The following is a 13,347-nucleotide window of genomic DNA, read 5'->3' on the forward strand; positions in this document are numbered from 1 at the left end:
ACACACACACACACACACACACAATTGTAAGTTTCAATCTAGTACGACAACAGCCAGGTCTTTGGTAACAACTGATTTGAAATCATCTTCACTTACCACACTCTCACTATGTAGTATAAAATCTCAGAGTTGGCCTCCTTGGGAGGTTTCCAGGACAATTCTACCTCAGTATCATTCAGTTTCCTGGCGATTAGGAATTTTGGAGGGGAACTGGGTACTGTTGTTTAGGAAAAACAGCTATTATTGACCCAAAACTGTGGAAAAGGACTTAACTCTTGAACGTGACAGTGATTTGAGTGAGTAAATGTTAGAGAATGTCTCCCATGCCATGAGCGGCATCCGCATTTGTCCATTCTGACAGCTGCTAATGGAAAAACTAACCAACCAAACACAGAGAAACAAGGTTCTGTCTCCTGAGGTAGAAAGAATAAACTTGGTTTAAAAGCCGAATTTATCCATGACACTGTATAAAACTCCCAGACTGCTTTCAGAAATGTCCTGTGGGAGAAATAAAAATAGTTAAACAATAATAAAACACTCCCAATTCCTGCACGCAGACCACTGAAAAGCTGTAAAAAGAAGAAATGTTTACTGTGTGACCTTGATTCTTTCTGCATCTTTAGCCAGATGCAGACACATTCACCTTGAAGACTGACACTAAAAAGGAGAAACAGCTTAATTAAGCAACACAAGGTCCGTTTGTTAAAACCGATCACTCACCATCCTCCAGTGTGGTGATGTTCAGGATCTCGCTTGTGTGGTTGCCCATGCCGACCTGTGTGGCAGCCTGCACGCTGATGCGGTAGCGTGCATACTTTCGCAGGTTGGACAGGGTGACATAAGGCACATGTGTGGTTTGGTTCAGACTGTGTGTGGCATTCCAGTATTCCACGTTGTAGAAGAGGATGATGCCGTTAGCGAGAAGGGGGGCCGACCATGACACGTTGACCTCGCTGGATCCAATGTCCTCATAGGTCAAATCGTAAGGTGGGCTGCCAGGCACTGAAACAAACAATTAAACTGCACATTAGGATGAGGTCGGTGTGCTTGGTGCAAAAATTATATCAGCCTGCGAATTGCTGATATTCGATAAAACAGTCCTCTCGCTCGTGTGATTAATAATATTAAAACATGAAGTGGGCTTTTTAATGAATTAAAATTATTTTTGTAACAGTACAGAGGGGGAATGAGATTAGAATCTGCGCTTCCCACATAAAAAGAAGGAAACATAAGCACCTTAACTCAACATGCTGGAGCTCATGCACTAAACACTAGGCCATTGCCCTTATTTGTCCTGTTTTATGGTGTTCTTGAATTTTTATTAACATAATGAACAGTACAAAGAGGACAGGCACCATGGCTCAACATGTGTGCTGGGATGTGGGATTTTATGAATGAAGGTGTATTCATACACTAACATTCAGGAGTTTCGGGTCGGTAAGATTTTTTTAATGGTTCTGAAAGAAGTTATGCCCCACCAAGGATGAATTTATTTGATCAGAAATATAGTAAAAACAGGAATAATGCGAAATATTTAAAATAGCTATTTTCTATTTTAAAATATTTTAAAATGTTCAATTTTTTTTTCTGTGATGCAAAGCTGAATTACTCCAGTCTTCAGTGTCACATGATCTTTCATAAATCATTCTAATATGCCGATTTGCTGCTCAAGAAAGAAAGAATTCTAGCGCAAACTGTGATACTTTTTAAGAATTCTCTGATGAAAAGAACGTTCAAAAGACTTTTGATAAATTTCATGTGTTCTTACTGATTAAAAGTATTAAAAAATGTTTGCTGCAACAAAGCGTCCAAAAGACATTCATCTTTATTAATAAGAGTTGGTGATTTACATTCAACTTCATGCAAACTGAGTAGAGACGCAATGCATCTGGGGTAAAGACACAAGAGTTCACATGTTTTAATGCCTTGATTAGACTTGGAATAGGAATGTCTACTAGAAATCAAACAGGACCAATACTTTAATCACTGTATGTGTGAATGCGCCTTAATTGCGTGGGATTTCAGGATGAGACTGGATTAAAGTTTTAAGCCTCTCCTAGTTTTTCAATTAAACATGAACACACACACACACACAATGACTCACCATCCTCCCCCGACAGCATCTGTAGAGTATCAGAAATCTGGTTCCCGTGTCCGTATAGCGTAAACGCACTGACAGTCACATTGTAATGTGTGTACGGCTTCATGTAACGCAGTGTGGCGCTGGGCGATGTGCTGTTGACTGTGTTGCTGTATGTGCCGTTGGTGTAGGAGACCTCATACAGGCGGATGATGCCGTTGGGTTTCTCTGGCGGAGACCAGGTGAGAGTAGCGGTGGAGGAGGTGGTTTTCACTATGGCCAGATCCAGCGGGGGTGAATCCGGCTCTGAAAGACAGATGGAGGCATGCTAAGAGATTTCAGAAGTGTTTAAGGGTGCTTCTGTATGTATATGACACATAACTGGCTCAATACCATCCTCTAGTGTCATAACGAAGATGTAGTCTTCATCGGTCAATGGAGTTTCCCCAATGGCGGTGGACGCCGCCACACGTACCTTATAACTGCTGTACTTGTCCAGACCTGTGGATATAAGCATATATAGTGTTATACGGCAGCCTCAAAAACTATGAAACACTTGGGTCACACTTAAAAATGTCTGGATGTCCTTGCATTAGATATGAAATATTAAAGCAGGATGAATCTGCAAACAAAAGCAACAGCTTTTCTCAGAAATTCACCTTTTTATCATTTATGCTCAGTATCTTTGGTGTTGCTGATTTTTAGTGGATGCATGAAGTTCAAACAGGTGTGGCATAAGTGCCTAAATCTTTTTTGGCATCAATGTATCTTTTTATTCTATTTTCCTATCATAAAATGACCAGTCAATTATCTACAATTCAAAAGTCATTCAAAAGTTTTTAGTTAGATTTTTAAATGTTCTTGAAAGAAGTCTCTTGTGCTTACCAAGGCTGCATTTATTTGATCAAAAATACAGAAAATGCAGTAATATTGCAAAATATTATTACAATTTAAAATAACTGTTCTCTAACTTACTATATTTTAAAATCTAATTTATTCCTGCGATGCAAAGCTGAATTTTCAGCATCATTACTCCAGTCTTCAGTGTCACAAGATCCTTCAGAAATCATTCTAATATGTTGATTTGTTGCTCAAGAAACATTTCTTAGAAACATTATTATCGATGATGAAAACAGTTATTTTAACAGTTATTAACAGTTATATTTTTGTGGAAACCTTGATGGACCATTTTTTCAGGATTCTTTGATGCATAGAAAGTTCAAAAGAACAAAATTTATTTGAAATATAAATCTTTCATAACATTATAAATGTCTTTACTATCACGTTTGATCAGTTTAATGCATCCTTGGTAGTGTACTTATTAGTGTGTTACCTGTGAGCACTGCGGTGGTGGTGTCTGTCATCTTTTGTAATTGCTGATTTGTAAGGAGATTTTCTGCATACACAGTGTAGTGAGTTATCTTGCCATTAGGGTTGAGCGGTGGCTCCCAAGTAACACGGATAGAAGTGGAGGTCAGGTTCTGATAGGACACATTCTGAACAGAGCTGGGTACTGTGGAGAAACACTGGGGTTACTTTATACAGTGGTTGTAAGTTATAACTACTGTTCTTCAACTCTAAGGGTATTTTACCCTGTTCAGTTGTTTTCACTGTAACTTCTGTGGAAGGTCCTTCTCCAATGATGTTTTTTGCCGTCACACTAAATGTGTAATCGGTGAAAGGACTCAGTCTTCTGACCACATACATGATGTGATCAGACGACAAGTCTGCTGTCTCCTCAGTGGCTGGTAGGACTGTCAATCAAAAGGCACAACCAATCAGAAAACAGAAAGCACAAGCAACAGAGCGCAACAATGACTGCCCACCTTTTCAGCACCCATGATAAAGTAATTTTCTCAATAATTTTCTCCATTGGTATTTAAAAAAAATCTTTAATAAAGAATTTCTGGAAGCATTGAACTACCACAACAACATTAAAAAAACTTTACAAAAAAGTATTTTTTATTTACAAAATTCTTTGCCAAAATGCTTCCCATGAAGCACTATGAGGTACAGTAAGCAATCAAATAAAAAAAATGATGGTACAATATAAAACTATTGACTATAAGTCATGGACTACTGTAAGGACTAAGCATAAAATACTTAAAATTAATTAAAAAAAAATCTGATTTATATAAAATACCTATATTTTATATAAAATGTAAATAAAACTAAAACTATATGAATATAAAATATTTGTATATAAAAATGTATATAAAAATACAGGTCAAAGTTGCTCTTTTCACCAATTTCAACCAGTTTTCACAGTGACATTGACTGTGATTGGTGGATTAATCTTTAGGATTATGAGTAGGGGAATAAACGGGGAAAACACACACACACACACACACACACACACACACACACACACACACATGTTGTGTTTCCATGTTTTATGGGGACATTCCATAGGCGTAATGGTTTTTATACTGTACAAACTGTATGTGCTATTGTCCTACACCAACCCTACCCCTAAACCTACCCCTCACAGGAAACTTTCTGCATTTTTACTTTCTCAAAAAAACTCATTCTGTATGATTTATAAGCTTGTTTCCTCATGGGGACCTCAAAAATGTCCCCACAAGGTCAAAATTTACTAGTATTACGATCCTTGTGGGGACATTTGGTCCCCATAACGTGATAAATACCAGGTACACACACACACACACACACACATTTAATTACCAAAATAATTTTTGTGTAATTAGAACAAATCTGGAGAAAAAATACATAAAATTAAACTAATACAAGTGATGAGAGTACATAAAATTACTATTTAAACTAAAATTAAAATGAAAACGGAAAATATAAAAATAAAAGCTAATTAAAAAAAATAAAAGCTAATTCAAAATATGAATAGACACTATAATAGTATATAAATAATCTTAACACGGAGTAAAGTAGGTCTGTTTTGAAAGGTTTATTCATGTTGCTAAAAAATAAATAGATTTTAAATCGTATTTTTACTTACGGAAACCTAGTATGTTAACTTAGTTGTTATTTTGGTTGTGCTTTTAGCAGTAATATTAGTTATCCAAATCACAACAACCTTGAAATGTGAGTGAGGTCATAATGGGTGGAATCAGGGGGAGGAGTTATTTACCCTCTATTCCAATAGTGGTGGCAGCTCTTGTTGGTGGGTTCACCTGCTGCTGGGTGGAGTCTGTGGCCACCGCCCTAGTGGAGCGACGGGGCTGGGAGGGGCTTAAGTTAACCAATGGTGGTTGTTCAGTTCCTCGAGTGAGAGCTGAAAGTTCAGTCAAAGGCTCCTCAGTTACAGCCTCAGTCTCAGCCTGAACAGATGCAGCGGTTCTGTCATGGGTCACTGTGAGCCAGGGTGGAGGTGTGTGGGGGGTGCTCGGGGTCAGAGGAAGGTCAGAGGTCAGTTCCATATCAGTGTTGGAAAAATCACGACCCAAAGCGGGAAATGTTCCGTGTGAGGTGAGAGTCAATGCAGATGCTGTGGTGATGTCAAGTGACCTCGCATTACTACGAAGTGGAGCGTTCTGTAACACAATGACATATAATCAGTAAAGCTGAACCAAATAAAATACTGTGATTGTGTGTGTGTGTGTTTGTGGAGTTTAGTGTGTTTTACCTGTTCTCGCAGGGTGATGTCCTGTACAAGAGTACTGCGGTATAACACTAGAATCCGATAGTGTGTGATCAGTCCGTTCGGTTGGCTCGGGGGTCTCCAGGACAGACGGACCGACGTGGAGTCCACAGCCTCTGCTGTCAGATGAGACACAGCACTCGGGGCTAACAGGGAAATAAATGCACACACATTCAGTTAACAAAACACTTTGCCATACCACCAGGGGCCTTAGCACAGTTCCAAGGGGACCATAAGATGACTTCAAATTACCTAAAATAAGACAAAAATATGCTTGAAAATAAAATTAAAGGTAAAAAAATATATATATTAAAAAGTGCTTTAAATCACAAACGATTTTTTCATAATAAAAAAATCAAAATATAAACAACATATTAAATATAAATGTCTTTAGTGTCACTTTTGATCAATTTAGTTCGCCCTAGCTAAATGAAAGAATTAATTTCTTTAAAAAAAGCTATTGAATGGTAGTGTATTTCCATGTAAAGTCAGGGTTGGATTATTAATGTCCATTACTGGGAACAGCTGATATATTTTCCCATTTCTACAATCCAATGCTGAGAAAAATGCAGCCCTTTATTTATCACACATATTCAGCATCAGATGCTTTGAGGCCTTGAACCAAAAACTAATTTTAGATAAAAGCAACCCTAAGTGAACAAATAACCTTTCTTGTTTTTCCATGCATTTAATAAGCATTTTCTTTTTCAGCACCAACTGGCTCTGTATTAAAAAGCCATTTCCTCCAGCTAAATGAACCCAATTAAAGGTATAATTAGAGATAGCTGATTTCGCAGATAGACTTAATTACACCGAGACCAGTTAAATATAAACCTCATTTATAACTCTCACTTATTTTGACCCCCGAGTCTGAACACTTACAGAAGTCGCAAACACTTACACATTCCCTGAGCCTTCTGTTCTCCAAACAGATGAATCAAAAATTGAATTGTTTTGTATCACATGGCTCCCAATATGTCACCATCAAGCATACACAACCACAGTTTGAGAAAACACATGACACCAAAGATCAATCATAGTGGAGGTCATGTGATGGCAACCTGCATGTCTGAAGGAACTATTCATTCTTCACTGTAGCGGAAAATACACAAGACAAATTTGTGGCAATTCATCCATGAACCACAACTAAAGTGTAGCTAGGTCATGCAGAAAGAAAATGGGGAGAAAAAACAAAAGCAATTCCACATCAGCAGTATCTAAAATGATTCAGCGCTTCTTTAAAATGCAGTCAGCACAGCTACACTTGTTTATTGTGTATATGAGGCAATAACATTTTCATACAATTAACTACAATTTGACAGTCTTTAATCAACAAAATCAGCTGAAGTATATGCTTTGCTTACTCAGGTTCACTTTATCTAATACTGCATCGTGTGTGAAGATTTGAAACATCCACTGTGGCAAATAAAAACAACGAAAGACAAAATCAGTAAGGGTGCAAATAGCATTTCGCAGGTCATAGGTTTACCTATCTATAGTAAAGAAACCTCAGAAGTTAGCTAAACTGATAAAATCTCCCTTTTTGGAAAATATGGGGACATTCTCAATTATAAAATAAAAATAAAGTAGAAATGCAAAAATGTAAGGCCACATTTAGGTAGTAAATGTGACCGTGGACCACAAAACCAGTCATAAGGTTCAATTTTGTTAGTTATGATTAGTTATGATAGGACAATATTTGGCCGAGATACAACTATTTGAATATCTGGAATCTGAGGGTGCAAACAAATCAAAATACTGAGAAAATCACCTTTAGAGTTGTCCAAATTAAGTTCTTAGCAATGCATATTACTAATCAAAAATTAAGTTTTGATATATTTACAGTAGGAAATTTACAAAATATCTTCATGGAACATGATCTTTACTTAATATCCTAATGATTTTTGGCATAAAAGAAAAATTGATCAGTTTGACCCATACAATGTTTTTTTTTGGCTATTGCTAAAAATATACCCCAGTGACTTAAGACTGGTTTTGTGGTCCAGGATCACAAATGTGTATGTATTTTACCTTCTGCTAGTGTTGTAATGTTGATCACTGCTGCCGGTCCTGTGGCCCCTGCTGATTTGGCCATCACGTGGATGTAGTATTGTGTGTATGGAGTCAGTCCAGTGTACATAAATGCCTGTTCGATTGTGCCGTTTTCACTAATAAATTCTGAAATACACACATACATGCACCACATTAGCAAACAAACAATGAGAGGATGTGCTTTGCATTATGTGTGCTAAAGGCAAGACCACACAGCTTCATATCACTGGTCTATATTATATAAAGTTCCTGTAACAGTATGGTGTCTGTCTGATAATATGAAAGGTAACGGGTCAACGGGTGTTAGCAAGTGTTACCTTCAGAGCTGTGGAGCTGGATGACGTAACTGAACCGTCCTGTGATGATCTTTGGAGGATCCCAAGTTAGAGATAGAGATTTAGAAGTGACGTTTCTGAAAACTACATTTTGTGGAGGGTCTTCAGGGGCTGCAACACACATTATTATTATTTTTTTTTTTTATTCTGATTAGTTACAGAAACTTGAGATTATGGATTACTGTGAAAATTGTGATATTTAGATAAGGCAACATTAAAATGGCATTTGCAACAGAAATTAACTTCTGTAATTTTCCCTATTGCTATAATTCCAGATATTATTATAAAAATAATGAAAACACATTTACAACATGTATTAATGAATCATGCACAAACACATCAGAGAGATTTATTGAAGTAAATAGTCTTTTGAAAAGAATTCGAATTTTAATTACTGTTCAAAATTTTGGGGTCAGTAAGATTGTTTTTAGGTTTTTGACAGAAGTCTCTTATGATCACCAAGGCTGCTTTTATTTAATTGAAAAGAAATTATTGTGAATTAATATTATACAATTTAAAATAACTGTGTTGTTTGTTTGTTTTTTAAATACATTTTAAAATGTAATTTATTCCTGTGATGCAAAGCTGAATTTTCAGCATCATTACTCCAGTCTTCAGTGTCACATGATCCTTCAGAAATCATTCTAATATGCGAATATATGCTATATTTGCTATATGCTATATTTTATAGAACTTCTAAAGCATTTAATGCATCCTTGCTGAATAAAAACATTAATTTCTTTCCAATAAATAAATAAATAAATTGGTAAAAAAAATAACTTTACGTGAAGCCTTTAAACATAAGGCATCCTAAAAGTATTATAAAAGTAGTATATATAAAATGCATTAATTATGCATTGTAATGCACCTTATAATGCATTGTATGACCTCATAAATAACTGTAACCACAGTTGTAATACTTATCTATTAATTTGTACACCTTTAGGAAGTATAATGCATAAAAATACATCACAAACGACCAATTTCAGATGTAACTAAGAATCTGAAAATATTATAAGGCATTTTATCTTTGGTTACAATTATTTATGACAAGATAAAAGGAATTACAACATACACTATAGATACCTTTATAATGCATTATACATAAAATCTTACTGACAAATTTGTGAACAGTAGTGTAGATATACAGTATTTGAGAATTAAGAGTGTGTATGTGTGATAACATACCAGCCTCTGGCATGCGGACCATAGTGCTGGCAATCTGTCCCTCCCCGTCACTGGTGAAGGCGGAGACTTCAAACACATAAGGATTGTAGGGGTGGAGCTCATCAATCTTCACACTGATTGGAACAATCCAGATGGAGGCGGGAGGTACGGCTGAGAGCGTAACCGTGGGCAACACAGCAGAGGTCAACTGGGAAGACTCGGACGGGCTTGGAGTTCCACGAGATAAGATGTCTGCTGCATCCTAGAACACACACATGCACATAAACACCCTGAAACTAATTGTAAAGAAAGATTGGTAAATCAATGCATATAGCACTGTGGTTTGAATTTGGTTCAGCTGTCCTGTATCACTTCAAATATTCATTAATGCAAGTACAAACATACGTTGCAGTGAGGCAGAGCTCCGTTCATGATGTCCTCTGCGTTGAGCTCGAGCATGCGGACGGTCTGGCCTGTTCGAGCATGTTTGACTTTTACGGCAAACTTTGTGATGAGACCATTAATGCGTACAGGTAGAAACCATGTCACTAACACAGATGTGTGATCCTCAGCAAACGCTGTGAGGTTTGACACCAGACCAGGGGCTGTGAGATTGAACATAAAGGCATGGATCAAAATATTAAGCATACTGTATGAAAATACATACAACCTCACTTACAGTAGGTATCACTTTTAGGCATCATAAGTAGAAATTGTTTGCTAGCATATAAACTACCATTCAGAAATTTGGGGTTGGTAAGATTTATTATCGTTTTTGAAGGAAGTTTCTAATGCTCACCAAGGCTGTATTTATTTGATCAAAAATACAGTAAAAACAGTAATACTGTGAAATATTATTCCAATTTAAAATAACTGTTTTCTATGTGAATATATTTTAAAATGTAATTTATTTCTGTGATGCAAAGCTAAATTTTCAGCATCAATACTCCAGTCTTCAGTGTCACATGATTCTTCAGAAATCAGTATAATATGATGATTAGCTACATAAGAAATATTTCTTATTGTCACTGTTGAACAAATATTCCAATCAAAGTGCACACATCCAATCGGCCAAAAGCTCAATGCAGGTGCTCAACCACAAACAATTTCAAACAGGAAAATCAAAATTGGCACACCACAGCTCCAAAAGTAGAAAAATATTTAATTATGTTCTCACCACAGGTGACGTTTCGAGCCTAAAAGCGCGTCTGATGAAGAGCTTTTAGGCTTGAAACATCACCTGTGATGAGAACATAATTAAATATTTTTCTACTTTTAGAGCTGTGGTGTGCCAACTTTGATTTTCCTTATTGTCACTGTTGAAAATAGTTGCTTAATATTTTTGTGACAAAAGTGATTCTGTTTATCAAAGAATCCTGAAAAAAAAGCAAGTTCAAAGGAACAGCATTTATTTGAAATCTTTTGTAACATTATAAATATATTTACTGTCACTTTTGGTCAGTTTAATGTGTCCTTGCTGAATAAAAGTATTAATTTCTTTACAAAAAAAAAAATTATACTGACCCCCAACCTTTGAATGGTAATGTAGTTTTGGCCAAAATCTAATGCATCATGTGTCCAGAATGCATTGTGATGAGTTCAGAGAATATTTTAATTACAGCAAAATTGAGGAAAATGTCAATTATAAATATATTTAATTCTTTACTAAAAGTGTTCCATTTAATTAAAATGTACAATTTCACCCAATACTGCTGTTTTGTGTATTTTTGTGCTTATTATAGTATCAAAATGCGCATCACAGGAGGAGTGCTATTAGTGTTTTATACATGAGTGACCATTAACAAAGTTGCTGTCCATGAAGAGCATTTTGAATCAGTTACTTAAGATGCCGTATTTGAAGACAGCGAAGAGGCTCACTAGGGCTTCATAAAAAGCTTTTGTAAAATATATAGATATTGCTTACGGGCCTCTGCGGTTTTGTAGTACAGAGACTGGCTAAAAGGTCCAATTCCTGCTTTGTTTACAGCTGCAACCTATAAAGAAAAGACAGAAGAAGAGTTTTTAAAAAGCAATATAGCCAAACCGCACACAGCATGAGAACGTCTGCTTGATTTATCACCATGACTTAGCAGAGATGGTTATATAAACACTGTGAATGAAGATTCCAATGCAAGATGATCTACTCTCACTGTTGAACAAATATTCCAATCAAAGTGCACACATCCAATCGGCCAAAAGCTCAATGCAGGTGCTCAACCACAAACAATTTCAAACAGGAAAATCAAAATTGGCACACCACAGCTCCAAAAGTAGAAAAATATTTAATTATGTTCTCACCACAGGTGACGTTTCGAGCCTAAAAGCGCGTCTGATGAAGAGCTTTTAGGCTTGAAACATCACCTGTGATGAGAACATAATTAAATATTTTTCTACTTTTAGAGCTGTGGTGTGCCAACTTTGATTTTCCTTATTGTCACTGTTGAAAATAGTTGCTTAATATTTTTGTGACAAAAGTGATTCTGTTTATCAAAGAATCCTGAAAAAAAAGCAAGTTCAAAGGAACAGCATTTATTTGAAATCTTTTGTAACATTATAAATATATTTACTGTCACTTTTGGTCAGTTTAATGTGTCCTTGCTGAATAAAAGTATTAATTTCTTTACAAAAAAAAAAATTATACTGACCCCCAACCTTTGAATGGTAATGTAGTTTTGGCCAAAATCTAATGCATCATGTGTCCAGAATGCATTGTGATGAGTTCAGAGAATATTTTAATTACAGCAAAATTGAGGAAAATGTCAATTATAAATATATTTCATTCTTTACTAAAAGTGTTCCATTTAATTAAAATGTACAATTTCACCCAATACTGCTGTTTTGTGTATTTTTGTGCTTATTATAGTATCAAAATGCGCATCACAGGAGGAGTGCTATTAGTGTTTTATACATGAGTGACCATTAACAAAGTTGCTGTCCATGAAGAGCATTTTGAATCAGTTACTTAAGATGCCGTATTTGAAGACAGCGAAGAGGCTCACTAGGGCTTCATAAAAAGCTTTTGTAAAATATATAGATATTGCTTACGGGCCTCTGCGGTTTTGTAGTACAGAGACTGGCTAAAAGGTCCAATTCCTGCTTTGTTTACAGCTGCAACCTATAAAGAAAAGACAGAAGAAGAGTTTTTAAAAAGCAATATAGCCAAACCGCACACAGCATGAGAACGTCTGCTTGATTTATCACCATGACTTAGCAGAGATGGTTATATAAACACTGTGAATGAAGATTCCAATGCAAGATGATCTATTCAAGACAACAGATCCATCAAATACTGTCACACGTACAAACACTCGCTCGAACAAAAGCTAAGAGAGTCAATTCAGAGTTCACGGTATACCCAGCCAATGAATTCACGAGACAAATGAGGGAAAACAGAGATCCCTCGTGGATCCAGAGTTCTCTCTAGGAGATGAATAATTCATAGCTGATAAATTATTGAGTGGGATCAATGGAATAGAGGCCACTGGCAACTTTCCCATGGACAGTTAATCCAGTAGTGTCTGCTGAACGCTGGACCTTCCCTACAAAGCACTTTCAGAAAAGTTTTTACTAGCTGCTGTTTCATTAGAGGTGACAAAAACACACCACAATGACATTAAACAAACAGAAAACACTAAAAAGGGACATTAATGAGGATCTAACATCTCAGATACACATGGGCTGGATATAATATTAGTAACATCTATAGATGTATTAATTTCCAGGGCTTAATAAGTAGCAGGTCATGTTTTTTGTCTTCAGAAGAGCTTTGGTTCTTTGGGGAATAGTGCGGTCTTTGGAGTTGGAAAGAAATGCCCTGGAATACTAGCGTATTATGAGGAAACATGTTCACTCTCATAATCTTTTATTCTACCATGTAGAGGAATCAGGATATATAATGAAGTTGCAATAATGTGGGTATCATCTGATTTTCCTCAAGTGTTCACCTGTCTGCATAAAGCTAAAAGGTGCATACTGTGAAGCACTTTTGTTGTTGTCATAGTCTTTGTTCTGTGCTCCTCATACCAGGTTATGAGTATTCAATGAGGCAGACCTGCCATGATTAAAAGTAGTTTTTGAGGATGCATTTTTGTGACATTTAT

At 36.2% G+C, this 13,347-nt stretch overlaps 2 protein-coding genes across 2 annotated transcripts in view; both read right to left on the reverse strand.

The window, feature by feature from the left end:
- LOC107662847 (phosphatidylinositol phosphatase PTPRQ-like) overlaps positions 1 to 3,921 on the reverse strand; it is a 24,676-nt gene extending 20,755 nt beyond the window's left edge. Inside the window, exons 1-6 of the mRNA XM_016452962.1 lie at positions 3,918 to 3,921; positions 3,673 to 3,834; positions 3,414 to 3,593; positions 2,474 to 2,581; positions 2,105 to 2,386; positions 721 to 1,002 (exon numbers count right to left, since the gene is read on the reverse strand). Coding sequence (XP_016308448.1) covers positions 721 to 1,002; positions 2,105 to 2,386; positions 2,474 to 2,581; positions 3,414 to 3,593; positions 3,673 to 3,834; positions 3,918 to 3,921 — 1,018 coding nt within the window. The remainder of the gene's footprint in view (positions 1 to 720; positions 1,003 to 2,104; positions 2,387 to 2,473; positions 2,582 to 3,413; positions 3,594 to 3,672; positions 3,835 to 3,917) is intronic.
- A 1,254-nt stretch (positions 3,922 to 5,175) lies between these two features.
- Positions 5,176 to 8,204, reverse strand: LOC107662849 (phosphatidylinositol phosphatase PTPRQ-like). Its single transcript, XM_016452963.1, has 4 exons — positions 8,063 to 8,204; positions 7,725 to 7,871; positions 5,679 to 5,839; positions 5,176 to 5,586 (listed from the first exon to the last, which is right to left on the reverse strand). The coding sequence occupies exons 1-4, from the start codon at positions 8,202 to 8,204 to the stop codon at positions 5,176 to 5,178; spliced, it is 861 nt and encodes a 286-aa protein (XP_016308449.1).
- Positions 8,205 to 13,347: the final 5,143 nt, after the last annotated feature.

Source organism: Sinocyclocheilus anshuiensis, unplaced genomic scaffold, assembly GCF_001515605.1.
Source record: "Sinocyclocheilus anshuiensis isolate Anshui unplaced genomic scaffold, SAMN03320099.WGS_v1.1 scaffold739, whole genome shotgun sequence".
In the NCBI taxonomy this organism is placed as follows: Eukaryota; Metazoa; Chordata; class Actinopteri; order Cypriniformes; family Cyprinidae; genus Sinocyclocheilus; species Sinocyclocheilus anshuiensis.

What these genes read in the sequence shown, in the direction of transcription:
- LOC107662849 (XM_016452963.1), bottom strand. Translation starts at nt 8,204, where the DNA reads ATGTGTGTTGCAGCCCCTGAAGACCCTCCACAAAATGTAGTTTTCAGA. An exon ending in CATTACAACACTAGCAGAAG is followed by an intron (nt 5,840 to 7,724) that starts GTAAAATACATA and finishes TTTCCCTGTTAG; the next exon opens with CCCCGAGTGCTGTGTCTCAT. An exon ending in ACATCACCCTGCGAGAACAG is followed by an intron (nt 5,587 to 5,678) that starts GTAAAACACACT and finishes ATTGTGTTACAG; the next exon opens with AACGCTCCACTTCGTAGTAA.